The sequence below is a fragment of the Podarcis bocagei genome, assembly GCF_964188305.1.
Source record: "Podarcis bocagei genome assembly, chromosome: 17".
Classification (NCBI taxonomy): Eukaryota; Metazoa; Chordata; class Lepidosauria; order Squamata; family Lacertidae; genus Podarcis; species Podarcis bocagei.
Window position 1 is genome coordinate 2,532,279 of NC_138143.1, and position 17,226 is coordinate 2,549,504.

At 45.1% G+C, this 17,226-nt stretch overlaps 1 protein-coding gene across 4 annotated transcripts; it reads right to left on the reverse strand.

Moving 5' to 3' along the window:
- Positions 1 to 57: 57 nt before the first annotated feature.
- IKBKG (inhibitor of nuclear factor kappa B kinase regulatory subunit gamma) lies at positions 58 to 16,804 on the reverse strand. 4 transcript variants are annotated; one of them, XM_081177392.1, is made up of 15 exons: positions 16,582 to 16,804; positions 15,857 to 16,051; positions 12,785 to 12,990; positions 12,490 to 12,588; positions 12,110 to 12,283; positions 9,664 to 9,725; positions 8,280 to 8,342; positions 4,704 to 4,815; positions 4,472 to 4,590; positions 3,441 to 3,593; positions 3,253 to 3,349; positions 1,984 to 2,133; positions 1,706 to 1,848; positions 1,219 to 1,277; positions 58 to 812 (listed from the first exon to the last, which is right to left on the reverse strand). In XM_081177392.1, the coding sequence occupies exons 2-15, from the start codon at positions 16,038 to 16,040 to the stop codon at positions 655 to 657; spliced, it is 1,779 nt and encodes a 592-aa protein (XP_081033518.1). In that variant the 5' UTR covers positions 16,041 to 16,051; positions 16,582 to 16,804; the 3' UTR covers positions 58 to 654. The 4 variants fall into 4 exon arrangements, with proteins under 4 accessions (XP_081033518.1, XP_081033519.1, XP_081033516.1 ...); XM_081177393.1 differs by having other exon boundaries at positions 4,472 to 4,587; positions 12,785 to 12,993; XM_081177390.1 differs by having other exon boundaries at positions 12,785 to 12,993; positions 16,582 to 16,803.
- Positions 16,805 to 17,226: the final 422 nt, after the last annotated feature.

Here is a 17,226-nt window from a genome sequence, read left to right on the forward strand (position 1 = left end):
CTTACACACTGTTAACAGAAGAGGGAATATGCTGGGTATAAGTAGAAAAGTCATTGCTGATCTTGAACTTTACTTTAATTGACTTTAGAGAAAGTAGGAGTCGTATAGTGACTCTTCATACTGTAGAAATACTGGTAACTAACCCCAATAAGCAGTTTCAACTGGGCATACCTCTTGGAAAGCAAAAGAAATAAACTATTCTCTTTCTCTATTGCATGGGCTTCCTCATCACAGCTTGGCTAAGGAAATGTGTAAGGCACAGTTAGGGTATGTAGCTTGGAGGATTCTTCCTGTATCTTGGGAGGCACTTAGAGAAAGCAAGAATGAGCAGTCTTCATGGAGTAGCACCCTTAAAAGAGCTACCGAGATATGTATTGTTTGTTATGTTAAAGGGGTGGCTGAATCCTCTTGACATACAGTAGATCAAACACATTATTTCACACAAACCTAAAACAGTGAAAACCCCATGGCTATGGTAGCCAGGCTCTGAAGGAGGACAGCAGCAGGCCCATTTTCATAGAAGGAAAAAAGTTAATGACATACAGGTAGGGAGGAAACAGTCAATGATCTTTGCTCCAAGGTAAACTCTTAGCTGTACTGCTGGTTTGGCTTAAGGCAACAGAATGGAACACTCATTCCCTTCCTCAATCAGTGTCACTGGATACAGTCCATGACGTGGATTTGTAGAGTGTCCATGTCTGGAGCCCTGTACTGGCACTTGGGACAAGAGAACTCAATCGGTTCTTCAGCAAGGCTTTGTCTTCTCTCTGTTAGAAGCTGGGGGTGGAATGGGGCAGGACCCCTCAGGAAACCTGGAAGGACAAGAAAAGTACAGTCAATCTGCATGCACCAGTATATTTACTCCCTCATGCTAGCAGTGATGACAACACTTCACATTTGTTCTCATAGCTGTAAGTTCCTTCAAGAAAGCAGAAGAGGGAATCAAGAGGGACAGATCTCTTCAGGATGCTTGGAGTATATTTAAAAACCACAATACTAGATGCTTAGGAGGAATATATGCCACACTTGTGGAAAGATGACAGCAGGTTCAAGATGCCAGAATGGTTAACCAGCAATAAATAAAGGCAGGCAATAAAGTTTTTGGTTTTTTAAAGGAATTCTTAAAACAAGCCAAATTGATTATAAATAACATAAGCAGTATGTGCTTGTGTGTGAACTGATTTTTTTCTCTTAAGGATAAGCAACACTAAAACACACCTGGCTGAGGTTGTGGCCGCATTTCTGAATGGCGATTCCTCATCTCTTCCATCAGAGAACTGTTTAGAGAGAGATAACCACAATTCAGTGTATTTGTAATACTAACCCTTTCCCAGGAAAAGTGAAAGACGTACAGTGGTACCTCGGGTTACAGACGCTTCAGGTTAGACTCCGCTAACCCAGAAATAGTACCTCGGGTTAAGAACTTTGCTTCAGGATGAGAACAGAAATCATGCTCTGGTGGCACGGCGGCAGCAGGAGGCCCCATTAGCTAAAGTGGTGCTTCAGGTTAAGTACACACCTCCGGAACGAATTAAGTACTTAACCCAAGGTAGCACTGTATAAGGTTCGTAGCCTTTGGCTACAGACCACTTTCATACCTTGCCCAAAATCAAAAGAAGCTTAACACAGATACCAACACCACAGCTGATGTGGACAAACTACTACATTCTAGGTGTGTCAGTGTTTTCATCCATCCCCTACTCACCGTCTGACTCCCTCAGATTCTGCTTGCAGCTTTTCATAATCTCTCTGCAGTTGAGCAACTTGCTCCAGCAGGGCCTCTCGCTGTTCATGTAGTTTTTCCCGAGCATGACGCTCTGCCAAGAAGTCTGTCTTGTAGATATCAGCCTGAATAAAAAGTAGGGTGACAGCTACTTTACCTCTTACTGCACTACTCACATTCCCCAGGTCGCCACAAACATACACACTAATCCCTTTTCCAGCATGGCTACTTCCCCATGGCAAACTTAATTCCCTACTCACCTGTGCCTTGAGCACAGGCACAGTCTCCATGATAGCCTTGTGCTGCTCAGCCTCCTCCTTCAGCTTGTCAATCAGTTCCTGCTTGGCCACCAGAGCCTCTTCAGCCTGCTGTAATTGCTCAGACAATTCAGCAGCCCGCACATCCAAACCCTGAGGAGGGGACAGAGTTCAATAATGCTACAGCACTGTAGGCAACTTTCTGCTGGGGACTGCATGCCAATGGTTCTAAATTAATTAAATCAGACTAAGACTGTTTTAATTTTTAACATGACTAAAGTCTATTAAGTTTGTTGGGATTACTCTTAAAAAAGGTATACAAAGGGTATGCATTTATATTTAGTACAACAGACCACTATAGTTGCTTTGGAAATACTGTAAATTTCTTTCTGACTTTAGTGTGACTGATACACAAACACAATATATACACACATACCTTTTTGTTTTTGTAACTGGAGAACCCACTCCGCCACAAGCCATACAACTAGGAAATTATTCTTATTACTATTTTATCAAATAAAATACTGCCCCTTCCAAACCTTTTTAAACTATATAGAACAAGGGTGGCTAAAGTTTTTCAGGCCCAGGGCCACAATGACTGGGCCAACCCTCTAGGAGCCAAGACTGAAGTGTAAAGTTGTTGCAAAAGAAGGTAAGCCTTCCAAAAGACCCCTCAATAAATGACACCCATTTAAACCATTTTTGTCACTCATTATTACTAAATTTTATTTAATAAGAGTACGATGATCATTTGACATTGGGCTTGCCACCTGTTTTCTTTTTCAAGTTTAAAAAAGCAATTGGGGCGCTTTTGGCATCAGAGCATAGGAATTGTCAGTATTTTTTAAGAATTAAAACCAACTTTGGGCACAAATTTCTTTATTGCAAATGATAAACAGGAATTATCAGTATAGTATTTTTTTAAGGGACAGATTTGGGGGGCCCTAAAGCAACTTTTGGCATGGGACACATGGGAACCGTCATTATTATTAAACTTATTTTAAGGGACTAGATATGGTCTGTGGTCATGTATTAGCCACCCCAACACAGGAATGGGGGGCAAATGCTTTACAAATGCCAGGAAAAATGAGAAAACCAAAACTCTGATGGGTTGGAAGAAATGGCGCAGCTCTAAAAAGTATCAGGTGCTGCATGTTGCTAGAGGAAAAATGAAGCATGACATCTCAATCTACCTCCCCGCCCCCACCAAGACAAAGTGGAAAAGGGACCCTTTATAGAATTAAGGTTTTCATTACAAAGCATTTCTCCCACCTGGCTCCACTTCTCATTTTCTAGACTGGCTTTGATATGAGAGTCATACTCCTGGAAGAGCTGGTGATAGGCCACCTGCAGCTGAGCTAATTTTCTCCTATAGAGGAGAGAGGGAATAGATCAGTTTATAGGTACTTGCCACAGGGCTAAATCCCCCAGGCTCTCGGCTCTCCCATCCTCTCACTCACTTTTCCTCTGTGGCGCTCTGCCGCTCCACTCGCAAGGCACTTTCTAGATTTTGCACCTGCAGGCGCAACTGATCGACTTGCACACTGTGCTGTTTGGTGCGGGCTTCAGCCTCCTTTTCAAGATGTTGGAGTCTTTCACCAGCTGCACGGACCCTGTAGCACAGCAGAAAAGAGAAATACAGCTCTTTACCTGCTAGCCAAGATTTCCTGGGTAGACAGAATTACCCTTGCCTTTTCACCCCAGAAAATATGTACCATGACAGCACTAGATCCAACATTGTTTGATTCAATAGGTTTTCTACGCAACTCCTTGAATCTTCTTCATCGTAACACTCGGTGCTGTCATCCTCTTCTGTGGCTTCACATGGAAAGTGGGCCACTGTTGAGGATGTGCATGTAACTGAGGGTGGGGTTCTCTCTGACCTTTCCATCATAGCTGCTTGCATTCCTGAAGAAGCAACCTGCCGACCTCTTCACCAAGGCAAGTGACAGAGGTGAAAATATCAAAGAAGCATCCCCAGCTCTTCAACATTTTTCTGTCATTATTTTTGTGATCCCATACACTGTGAGAAAGCACATGGAAGGCCAGCAGCAGTTCCCAACTTGCTTTTTGGTTTGACACCTAACCACTGGAAGAAAAAAAAAGGCTTCCACTCTAATGGACTGCCAGTTCTAATGGATCAAAGCTGTCTCCTATATTTTTCTGAGACTGGGTCTTGATTTTGGTATTCAAAACACCTAGTGTTTTTCACAGAGGCATGAGCTAATCAAGCAAATGTGGCTGTTCCAGATTTAGGGCGCCAGGTACAGGACACATTCAGACCCCTGCTGCACAAAGGACGTCACATGATCTCTTCCAGTTTGAGGTCAGTATGCTTAGAGGGGAAAGACAGTGGAGCCAATCTCCCTGTCCCACAGAGCAGGCCCAGCTCATTGTTTCATAATGTCTGCATCACTGCAGGCAAAAAGGCCTCTCTCCAGCCACTTGCCAACCACACAGCCTGACCACACAAGTCTCCTGCGTGACTCACCTCTCCTCCAGCTCTTTCTTTTCCTGTGTGCAGGTTTCCAGGCGACTTTGGCTCTCCTGCAACTCCCCCAACAAGGAAGTCACCTGAGCCTTTACTGAGGCCTTGTCCTCCCCAGCCTGCTGTAATGAGAGTGGGAGACAGATCACAGGTCAGTCAGTACCTGTGCAGTGGGACGGACAGGAACCTCTGAAGTTTGTGGGAACAAGATTTTCATACTAGAGTGACAATTCACCTCCAGCTGCTTGCTCAGTGTTTGTAGCTGCTGCTGGGTCTCATGCTCCCACGCTGCCAGACGCACGAGCTCCTCTCTGGCTGATGCCAGCTGTTGACGAAGGGCTGAACTCCTGGGGGTTGGAATGATAAAATGTGCGGCTGTTGAACTTCACAAGATAGCATGTCCTCTGCCACTACAGGTTCCATCACTCAGTAGCAAACCCTTGATGTCCTGTCCAAAATATACTAGTTATGATCTACCAAAGCTACACTGGGGGAGGAGGAGTTGTTTGTGGATAGGACATTCATCCTAGGATTTACTCAATAATGCTCATTATTCTGAGGGATAGTAGCATCCACTTCAACACTCCATACTCCAAAACCTTCCATTGCTTTGGGTATTGCAAATACTATACATTTGCCACCCTTTCACCTGCCATTCTTCAGCTCCCAAGACTTAAATTGCTATTGTCTTCATGCTTCCACTGACAGTCCTTACACAAGGTTGGGGAGGAGGGGGAAAGTATGATTCTGTCATGACCTGATGATTCTGTTAATGCACACGCATTCTGAGGCACTGATGGGAAATCTTTATCCCTCAAAGTATTGTTTGACTCCCAACAGCTCCAGCCAGCAAAGCCAGTGATCAGGGATGATGGGAACTGTAATCCAACAACCCCTGGGAGGCCAGAGATTCCAGCAGCCCTGCTCTAAAATATTTTCCTCACTGAGGTAATAATCCTGGGTCTCGGTTGCACCACCTCACACTATAGGTGGGGACTCAAGAATGCACACTCCTCCATAAATGAACATCACAAAGAAAGTCATGTATCACAAAGAGAAATTCTAGCCAAGTCCTCTTCCTGACGGTAGGTTCATATAATGAGCATTTCATTATATGAAATCCATACATGCAGGGGACTTCCGGGGTGGCGCCTCCGGTGATGGCGGACTCCCTCTGAACTTAAGGGACAAGCTCCGCAAGAAACGGCTCTTTCCCGCTGCGGCGTAGCGGGGACCCTTTTGAAAACCACAGGCGGATGAAGCCTGTGACCGTGGGACTCGGCGGGCACCTTTAGCGCCCCCCCAACCCACTAAGGAACCCAGAAACGGGCTCCGAAGGGAAGAGGGGGAAGTGGCGCTGTGCTGTGAGTCGACTGCTTTTTCTGCAGAGCGAAGCCGCACAGCCGTTGCCGGAGAGCGCTGCCTTTTTCCTGGGACAATTTGGCATTGAAATAACCAACCGTGAGTACTGGAACACTAAATAACTGGATTTCAAACAAGTATTGGCGAAATAAAAGGAATTTGGACTTTAAAATTTACCCTAATTTGGTACTGAAACGGACAGGGGTAAACAGGAAGTCACCCTTCCGTTTTCTTGTAGTTATAACAAAGCAAAGACAAAGTAAACTAGAGCCTTAAAAATCACTTTTAAAAGGATCGTCTTTCACCATTCAAAACTGCGGAACCCCCCTTCGGAAGCAGGAAAAGAAGGGGGATTGTTATTGAGCTGTTTAAGCCTGCAGAAACAAAGTCAAAGCAAAGTATCTTTCCACCGTCCTGACCCTGGAGCGGGGTGTCAGATTTGGCGTTTGAAGCCCATTGACCAGAAATAAATGCTTTGACAGATAGTCAAAAGGAGGGAAACATTGTGATTCCATTGTTTCCTTTCGCTTTTTTAAAAAAAGACAAATATGGACAGAATATCTTTAAAGAAGAAACTTTGTTGCTATTGTGCTTAAGGAAAAGAACAATTAGAAGCTTCTCCCCCTAGAGGGGAACCATGAAATTGTAACTAAATCCTGGGAACTTACGGCTGTTTACTGATTACAACTGTGGGAAAGAGTTTGGTGACCTTGCAGGACAATGCCTTCAGAAGCACTGTTTGGTGCTTTCTGTAACATAAGTGCCCTATTGGACCAGTTAAGCCAGAAGATGGATTTTATGATAAAAGCTGCTAGTGCCTTTGATCAGGCAGTGGAAAATGACATGGAGCCCATTCAGGAACCAAAACAGGAGTGTGTCATGATAGAACAACAGAAAGAGGAGGACCCTGCTGAATCTGGGACGCCAGGGACGAACGGACTCTCGGCCCAGCAGGAAAGTGAGCTTTTGGATTTGGCTAATGAACTCGGAAAGAACCAGACTTGGAAAGATAAAGTTTGGACTGAACTGGAAATGGGGGGTTGGATTGACCACCCTATGCAGGGATGTTTGGACTTTCCGAGTCTAGAAATGGGTCGTCAGAGGTTTGGAGTTGTTGGGGCTTCCAATTTTGGAGGGAATCTGAAATATGCTCTAAAACATCATATGGAGCTCAGTTTGGACTATGAGAAAGGGGCTGATTTGTCGAAAAGGGTCAAAAACACTACAAAGCCGGAGTTCCCGCAAGTGAAAGGAAAATATGAAGAAGAGCTGCGAAAGGGACATGGAAGAGATTTGAAGGCCTCGGATATTAGGGCACCAGGTTAATGTGCCAGACTAAAGGGAAACAGAAAGGACTGACAACCCCGGGACCGGGGGGAGGGGACGCTGGAAGAAGATTGGATTGTTTTTATTCTATTGGATTGTTTTTATTCTATTTTATTCTATTGTATTTTCTTTTTTGTATTATTATTATTAGAAATGTCTGATGAATGTTGGGAAAATGCTGAAATGAAAGTACTTGGCTCTTGTTAAAATGTTTAAAGAATATGGTAAAAAGGTAACGGTTATGAGAAGTTGGTAAAAAAGATTTAAGTCTTAAGCTCTAAGATTATTTACATAAGATAAAACGAGAATAGAGTAAGGTAATGTAATGATTAAATGTTATGAATCATGGATTTAAGTTTTAAGCATCAAGGATTTTTATAAGATAGGATGATAATAGAGTAAGGTAAAGTAATGATAGAATATTATGAACTTTGAAAAGGATTTGCTGTGACAATTATTAATCAAGATACAAGAGATGGGAGGAGGAGGAGGTGGTCGTGGAAAGAAGGTAAAGAAAGTGGAGAATTTGAAAAGGATGGTTTTATTTTTGTTTTTTTGTTTTTTGTAATGTCTTCTTTTTGTGTATTTAAAAAAAAAAATCTTCTGTCTCAATAAATATCATTTAAAAAAGAAGGAAAAAGAAATCCATACATGCAGTGTGAGCTGGTGCAGCTCAAATGCAGGTTTACCACCTCAGTAACTGCTAATAACTTTGCAGTGGCTTCTGGCTCAGAAGTAACCATTTTACCACCCCATCCTCAATTTCCTGGCCACATGGATTCTGCCCATTCTCCTTAAATGGCAGGGATTAACCAATATTGAGTTACTCCTCCCACCTGCTTCAGGGACCAGGCCACATAAATGGCGAGCACTTGGCCTCATTTAGTGGAAGGAGGCTTCCCTGGATCAAATCCTGCCAAATGACTTTTGCATAGCCCCAGCTGTGACTTCCTCTCATTGTACTAATAGCTGGATTCATGGACATCTCCTTTATGGGCTCTCCCCTCCTCAAAACACACTACCTGCCAACATCTGTAAGTTTCACTCCCTAGATGTCTTCCAACATTCTGCCTGCCTGGCTGGACATACCTGAGAAAGTATAAGCATATTATCATGAACTTACTCATCCTCTACCTCCTTCAGCCTCTTGCATAGCTCTTCAGCCTGGTCCTGACCAGAACTATTTCTGTAAAGAAAGAAAAGTAACACACTGTGAGTTTGCAAAAAAACAACAACCAAAAAAACCAAAACCACACAACCTAATTTGCAGCATCAACTCTCAGCCAGTTGCAAACACTCTCAAATCTCTAGCCACAGAACACCAGCCCACTAAGTCTTGGCTTTGACATTTAGTCATATGTCAAGCTGGGCTTTGGTAACTCCAGAGTTTTGTGCAGAATGAGATTTCTGAGACTAAGGCTGGCAATCACATTCAGCTGTGATCACTGTCGGCTGCAGTGTGTGTCACATGAGCGTTCCCCACGCTCCTCCCGGGGCTGGAAAGGGGTTAGTTTAACCTCTGGTTTGCTAGTAAAACTGAATTACTGTGTCACGAAATGATGCATGTCTAAAAAGTGTGTCACCAGCATGAAAAGTCTGGAAAGCTCTGCAATAGGTTATTGGTACAAAAGTACAACTATGCTGGGTTTCAGTCTGAACTGCCTAGGTGACTTAATTCTATAGTGAAACGTCAGCTGCTGAACGCTTCAGAAGCTGAACAATTTGGAACCTGAACACTGACAACCCGGAAGTGAATGCTTTGATTTCAAACACGCCTCGGAAGTTGAATGGCTTCCAAGACGTGTTTCTCCATTTTTTAAAAGGAAATTGCTGACCAGCAATTGTGCCTCAGTTGTTGAACATTTCGGAAGTTGAACGATCCTCCAGGATGGATTACGTTCAACAACTGAGGTTCCACTATACCTGGTGAAAAAGCTGGGCTTGCTTCTTTCATTTTTTCTTATCTAACAGTCAGTAATGGGTACTGTGTACCACTAGACAAAAGCCTGCAACCTGGAAGCATCCTGAAATGAACTCCAGGCATATAAACAGGAGCATCCCATGAGATCACCAGGTGCCCCTCTCCAGGTTCCCCCAACCATTCTAAGCCATTACTGATGTTTACTGGGGAAAAGACCCTGGGCTGGCAGCCTGCTTTGGAGGTGCTGTCCCTAGAAAGGCTTGCCTGGCAGACATTATCTTGTTGTCTTAGCCTAGTGCCAGAAACACCTTTTTATTTCCCCAGACTTTAAACGTTTGTTGATCTGTTTTATTTGGGTTCATATGAGATTATGCTGATTTTACAAATGTGCTCCTTTGGCTATTTTTTGGTATTAGTTATTTTGTAATGTTTTTAATATTTTATTGTAACTACCTGGGCCACTTGACTAATAGGCAGTGTATAAGTCTGTTATTATAAATTTGATAACATAAAATAAATAGGTGCACATATGGTCTGGCTTCCCAAGCACCATTCTCTTGGTTTCTCCATGCTAGGGGGCTCTTACCTGGCCCCTGAGCCCTGCAAGGATTCCAATTCCACAGGTTGTTCTTCTGCAACTCCATTCTCCTGGAAAGGTAACCAGATAAGTTAATCTTTACCAGATTCAATATGTTATGGAACACCCCAAAATCCAGATTTTGCTTTAAGAATGGTAGCCTGTATCTGAGAAGGATTTTTTTGTTTTGGCTGGGAGAGACAAGAACAGAGATTCCTTTATTGTAACTCTCACAAGGCATATTTAAGCAAGCTGAGTTGCAATGTGTCCTGCTAACTGCACTGATTGCCATCCCCTTCACTGTAAATCTTTGCCTTCCTCCCTTATCAGTTGTACTTTTCACCAGACTCCTGTTAGTGTTAAGCCAAGAAATGATCACCTAAAATGCCAATTCTTCCTTCTCTCACCCCACAATAGCTAATCAAACTGAAGCTCAATCCAGATCAGACTGTGGCACTGTTAGAGGGTGGTTCCCTAGACCAGATGGCTGGGAGGTGGCCTGCTCTTGATGGGGTCACACTCCTCAGAAGGAGCAGGGGTGCAGCTTGGGGGTTCTGCTGGATCCTTTGCTGTCGCCTGAGGCTCAGGTGGGCTTAGTGGTGCAGAGGGCTTTCCATCAGCTTCAGCTGGTGGCCCACCTGCATCCCTACCAGGACAGTGTTGGTGGAAGGAGAGGATGTGCCTAACTGACACCTGTGTGATTGCTAAACAAGTGGACAAGTAGCCACAGTTCTGTCCTGCTTCTCTGCTGCTGTATCCTGGGGGCTGGATCCGGCCCAATCGCCTTCTAAATCCAGCCCGTGGACGGTCCAGGAACCAGTGTGTTTTTACAGGAGTAGAATGTGTCCTTTTATTTAAAATGCATCTCTGGGTTATTTGTGGGGCCTGCCTGGTGCTTTTACGTGAGTAGAATGTGTGTTTTTATTTAAAATGTATCTCGGGGGCATAGGAATTAGTTCATCCCCCCCCCCCTCACAAAGTATAGTCCGGCCCCCCACAAGGTCTGAGGGACGGTGGACCGGCCCGCTGCTGAAAAAGTTTGCATGCAGATGTCAGTGCAGGGACATGGATATTTTCCAGTATATTTCCCTGCATCAAATCACTCACTCAGACCCTCATGTGGGCCTATGTTTCAGGTCACTATCCTAACTTTGGTTGTCTTGCTCTAGTAAACTAGATTATTAGAGTTTATAATAATCTGCAGGCAATTTGGAAACTTCAAGTAGTGTAGAATTCAGCACCCAGGTTGCTAAGGAATCTTTTGGATCCCAAAGGGACATCATTTTCCTGTCCAGGAACTCTCCTGTAGACTCTCCTCTGCCCTTCTCCTTCCTCAACTCCAATACATCAAGCAGCCACCTCACAGAACTAAGGACAAATACTGTCCCTCTTTCACTCAGAAAGCCCATCAGCTGGCCAAACCTTTACTCTTTACTCTTCTCCTATTTCCTGCTTTTGAGCCCAATCAGATCCCTGTTTCTTGGAGAGATCTACAGGGGTACCTCGGTTTAAGAACAGTCCAGTTTAAGAACAATTTGGTTTACAAACTCCGCAAAACCGGAAATAGTGTCTTGGTTTGAGAACTTTATCTCGGTCTAAGAACGGAAGCCGAATGGTGGAAGGGCACCGGCAGCAGCAGGTCTCATTAGGGAAAGCGCGCCTCAGTTTAAGAACAGTTTTGGTTTAAGAACGTCTGGAACGGATTACGTTTGTAAACCGAGGTGCCACTGTACTTTCCTTCGTCCCCTTGCACTGCTCTTTTCTTCTTCTGTTGCTTTTTCTCCTCAGAATCTCATATTCTCCTTCCCATAGCCACCCACTGCAAGAATGGAATCTTTACTCTCAGCCATTGCCCCAAAGTCCCCCATCCACTTTCAATTCATACTTTAAAAACTTCCCCAGAGCTTCACTTAATCACGGTCCAAACTCATTTTCTCCTCTTGACAACCTTCCCTTCCCTTTCTAAAAGCTCTCACGAGTATCCCTTTCCCTTCTCTTACCACCTTCACCCCTTGAGCCAGATCATCCCCTTCCCTTCATTCAGCCAAACATCTTTCTCCCTCCACTATTAGGCTGACCAGTTGCACTGCATCCTGGTTTTTCATGTGTTCCAAGGCATGCTTTTTGAAGACAAATAGTTCTTACTATTTGTAGTGGCTTTAAACTTAGCCTACCATCAATATATTGCTTATTGATTCTGTTCAACAACATTAATAAGTATGCTAATTTCCTTTTTATACAATAAAATTTATTTTCAATCTATCTTTGTTAAGCCTCAATGGCCCAATTCTCAATGTTGAAAGACCCTAAGAAGGGGGTGCCAGGGTTGCAGGTGAGAACGGAAGGATTGCAGGCAAACAGTTACACCCCTATTCTAAACTCCATAGGAGCTTTGTCTCCATTGCCTACCCGTGACCCTTTCACATGTTCTGCTGTTTCCCCCACCAACTCTCACCTTCATCTTTACTGCAGGCTTTTCTGTGGGCGAGGTGCCCTTCACTGCTTGTTGCAGTGCACAGATCTCAGCCTGCAATGCCAGCTTGTCTTTCTGCAAGACCTGGTTGGCTTCCTGGAGCTCCTTCAAATCCTCCTCCAGCCTCTCCTTTTTCTGCTGTGGCACCTCAGGGACCTGGAAAAGGGAGAGGAAAGTGCATAACCACGACTGAAAATTTACAACACATCAACCATTGTGATCCAATGTCCAACCCTCCCAGCACAATCTACAAGATAAGAATGTGTGTGTGTGTAGCTTTGATAGCTGTGACTTGTATTATTTCTTCAGGACAAGCTCAGACTTTACACCCACTCACCTAGCTACACAATGCTTCTCCTTACCAGAGCAAGTACAGCTTCTCCTTGAGTAAGGGTTACAGTGTCTGGCTCCTCTTGTGCTCCAGAGGTCTCTCTCTCTTTGGGAAATGGCTGAGATGCTGTCTGTGAGCAGGAAAGCAAAAAATCTGATACGCATAAAATAACTAAAATTGTTTCACTGCTTTTCCTGGTTCTCCTCTGTCCATGATGTCAACACACACAGCTTCTTTGTCAGAGGAGCTGCCCTTAAACAGAAGCATGGCATAGAGGCATTGAAGGGAGCCCGCCCCCACCTCAACACTTCAGCCCTCCCTCTTACCAGTTGCTCCTTCAGTCGCTCCAGTTCCTGGACAGCCTGCTCCAACTGCTTTTTCAGCCCTGTGCGTTCTAAGTGCAGCTTTTCCACCACAAGTCGGGCTTCCTGGAACTTGAGCATGAGGAACTCCTTCTCCTCCTTGTGGGAAGCCTGGAATTGCAGGAACTCCTTGTAGCGCTCCCGCAGCATGTGGTTACTTTGTCGGATAGCTTCTGCCAGCAGAACAGAGACAAGGGATGTTTGTGGGATCAATGTGCCTGCTTCTCCACGAGGAAAGGAATCATTCCATTCTGACTGCTTATGGGACTGAATGAAGATGCATAAGGAAGGGTGTGCCTTCTGTCAAAGCCCTTGTTCACGTGCAATGCTGAGCCACACCATGGCTTTGTGCAAGCAAGCCAAGGGCCTGCAGACTATGACTGCTTTGCTCCTCTCCAGTCATTTTGCTGCTGAGGTGAGCCAAGCTAAGGTTTCTCCTACAGTTAGAAACACAGAATCATAGAATTGCATATTTGGCTGACAGCTTGTGGTTTGCTTAGGAAAGCTAAACCAAGAGCCCAAGTTTGGAAAATATAGTAAGCCAAACAATGGCTTGGTGCAGTGCATCAACAAAATAATGGAGGAGCAAAGCAGTGGAAGAGTTTGCTCACTTGTGTTAAATTGTGATTTGGCTTACATAGCATTACATGTAAACCAAGCCATTGCTTACTTCCATTCTGCAAAAAGAGTACACTCCTAGAATTCTCTGTTCTCTGTTTTAGTAGTATATAATAACCTATTCTGTCATTCTAAGAACTAAGAAGTCAGTCTCAAGTAAATTTGCTCAGGATATTTTTGAACTGAAGGGTTAGAATTTATTGAATACATAAATTGTTCAGACTGTGGCAGGAATCCACCCAGCACTCATGCGAAAATGTGATGTGATCTCTTAGAGTAATCAAATGAAACTTCAGCACATGGCATGATTAAAGTCTGTAATTTTGTCAGGACAAGTTATTTGTTGTTTACTGTTGTAACAATTGTTTTCTGAAAATTTATCTTCTGTACCATAAAAATAAATAAAAACATTATTAAAAAAGAACAGACAGCTGTAATTTAGGTATGCAAGATTTCAATTACTTTAGATTCAAAATCCACTGCTTTTAGCTTGCTTTTTATTTTCTGTTTTTATAAACAGTATTTCATAGGCCAGTTCCACAGCAAAATCAGCATTAATATACTTCTACTGCCAGCTGCAAATCAGTTGTGATTTAACAACACCCACCCACTTTACTCGTTTGTCCCTGCTCCATAGACACTGATTCTACCAAAGGTGGCTGAAACACCTCTTCTCTACCACATTTTACCACCCATGCTAGGAAAGTAAGAGCTACAAAGATATTCCTGCATATCCCAAAATGGTTTTAGGGACCTTTTGGAATCTCTAATGAAATTAAACCTGGACCTTAAAACAAAATGCATGAATAAGTCCTTTTCTGGCATGGAAAAACAGCAACTACTCAGAGAAGGGATGGGGAATATGTACCCTCTCTGAGTGTTATTGAACTCTTAACTCCCATCAGCCCCAGCCAGTATGCGCCCATCAGCCCCAGCTCAGCGCGCCCAGCCTTCGGCATGCAGGCAACTCTCCGCAAGCCGCGGGAGCCCGGCATGGGCTCCCACGGCTTGCGGAGATCTGCGCGAAGCCTGCATTCGCCCCATAGGATGCACACACATTTCCCCTTCATTTTTGGAGGGGGAAAAATGCATCCTATGGGGCGAAAAATACAGTATATATTTTATTGTAAACAGCCCAGAGAATTTTGGTTACTGGCCAGTATTGAAATGTATTGGGCACCACAATTCAAGAAGGACACTGACAAACTGGAACGTGTCCAGAGGAGGGCAACCAAAATGGTCAAAGGCCTGGAAACGATGCCTTATGAGGAACGGCTAAGGGAGCTGGGCATGTTTAGCCTGGAGAAGAGGAGGTTAAGGGGTGATATGATAGCCATGTTCAAATATATAAAAGGATGTCACATAGAGGAGGGAGAAAGGTTGTTTTCTGCTGCTCCAGAGAAGCGGACACGGAGCAATGGATCCAAACTACAAGAAAGAAGATTCCACCTAAACATTAGGAAGAACTTCCTGACAGTAAGAGCTGTTCGACAGTGGAATTTGCTGCCAAGGAGTGTGGTGGAGTCTCCTACTTTGGAGGTTTTTAAGCAGAGGCTTGACAACCATATGTCAGGAGTGCTCTGATGGTGTTTCCTGCTTGGCAGGGGGTTGGACTCGATGGCCCTTGTGGTCTCTTCCAACTCTATGATTCTATGATTCTATGATTCTATGATTCTATGAAATAAACAAGCCGAACAAACTTTAGCTATATCAGTTTGAACCCATCACATCACTCCCAGGAGTCAAATCCCATTAAGTCCACTTCAAGAGTTTTACTTCACAAATGTATCTGACACTACTAAAGTTAACAAAAGTGAGAATATAGAATCTGATCAATCTAAACTAGTGTTTTCAAACATGGTACCCTTGAGAAGCTGGATTACAACTCCCATTAGCCCTTGCCAGCATACCCAATAGTTAAGAATGATGGGCGTTCAGGTCCAAAGTATGAGGAGGACACTAAGTTGCAGAATTCTGATTTAAACAATTCTAGTGAGCCACCTCACTAGAATTACTTTGGCCACCTCATGAAAAGAGAAGACTCCCTGGAAAAGACCCTGATGTTGGGAAAGATTGAGGGCACAAGGAGAAGGGGACGACAGAGGACGAGATGCTTGGACAGTGTTCTCGAAGCTACGAACATGAGTTTGACCAAACTACGGGAGGCAGTGGAAGACAGGAGTGCCTGGTGTGCTCTGGTCGAGGGGGTCACAAAGAGTCGGACACGACTATAAACGACTAAACAACAACAAGTGAGCCACCTACTCTGACATCACCCAGTCACAGAAACACTCATGGTGGAAATCATGTACTGAGTTCAAACTGAGTGCTGGAATTAAAAAGGTGAACATTTCAACAATCCAACTGATTACTTTCTACGCAGAGCTGCATGCCCAACTCAGTTCACCAGGTCCTCACCTTTGAGATCTCTGTTCTCAGCCAGAAAGTGCTGCACAACCTCATGTCCTGCCAGCTCAGCCGGAAGGTGAATGGTGGCAGCTTTGCCCAGAGAGGAATCATCGCCCATCATGCCGCAGTCATTACCCGGGCATCCGCCTGGTTGTACCATGTCACAACTCCAGCCCCCTTGGGCTGTACTCATTCAGATAGGTTCTGGGGAGTGGAGAGAATGGTCAAGACGGAAACCTTTAAAAAGCAAATACAGAAATCTATTGAGCTACAGGTCAACAGCTGGATATAAAAGAACTGTTGGGATAAGCTGCCTATACCTGGGCTGTACCACTTTACATTGTAGGTGGAGGCACATACAACTGAATGCTTCTCCATATATACAAACAAAAGCATTCCCTGCATGCAGAAAATCAGTATGCCAGGGAAAAGGCTACGCTAGAACACTTCTTTCTTGACATCATGGCATTCTATATGGAAAGATTTGTTTTATTTTCATTTTGCAATAGAGCAGCATTTAATCAAACCAACCCGCAAAATGTTGCTGCCCAGGCCTGGGCTTATCATTGTTGGAAACAGGGCAAAATCTCCTGCCATAGAGAGAAGCAGCCTTTCAGCGCCTAACCAAGAGGCGGGGAGGTGGGGGAGAGAAAATGGGATTCCTGAGTTTCAAAGAGGGAGCGCGAATGGTTCAAGCCAGTCCTGGGGGGGGGGGGGGCTGGGACGCAGCAGACCTGGCTTCAAGTCTCCGCCTCGCCCCCAAGCTTCTTGGATGACCTGAAGTCCTTCCCGGGAGATCAGCCTGGGCGACGGGGGGGGGGCGGCAGGAGAGACCGGCGCCGCCAGGGGCTCCGCAGGCCGGCCGCCCGCTCCGGGGCCACCGGAGGCCTCGGGCCTCTTTCGGGGGCCGGGTTCACCCTCCGGGGCTGGAGCAGCGGCGCGAGCCCGGGGGGGGCGGCGGCGGAGGGGGGCCGCGGGGACGAGCCGCGCCTCAGCTTCGGAGCTCCGCTTCGTCCGCCCCGGCGCCGCTTCCTCCTTCCGGGTTCGCCGTTGGCTTTGCCTCTTCGAAAGGGATGTCGGGAGAAGGAGGCGGGGCGGAAGTGACGTGAGCGGAGGCCCTCCGAGGCGAGACTGCCCTGCCGGGGACTTCCGGCGCGCTTAGCCTGCAGTCTCGACTCGGGCATCAGACGCCCCGTTGAAGGCAGGTGTATTTCTGAGCAAACATGGGAAACCTCTGGGCTGTTACAGTGCAATCCTAAGCATGTTTTATTCAGATGTCTCCCTGCGCAATTGCTTCCTAGTGAGCATGTGAGGAGCATCAGAAGTTGCCACATACCAGTCTGACCATTGGGCCATCACCACTGTCTACAGCTCTCCAG

Bases quoted from the DNA above. Each gene is read 5' to 3' on its own strand.
- IKBKG (XM_081177390.1), bottom strand. From the start codon at position 16,040: ATGAGTACAGCCCAAGGGGGCTGGAGTTGTGACATGGTACAACCAGGC. The intron at 4,591-4,703 runs GTGAATTGTCAC...CTCTCATTACAG, and splicing joins CACTGAGCAAGCAGCTGGAG to CAGGCTGGGGAGGACAAGGC. The intron at 1,849-1,983 runs GTGAGTAGGGAA...CTTTTTATTCAG, and splicing joins TGCCTGTGCTCAAGGCACAG to GCTGATATCTACAAGACAGA.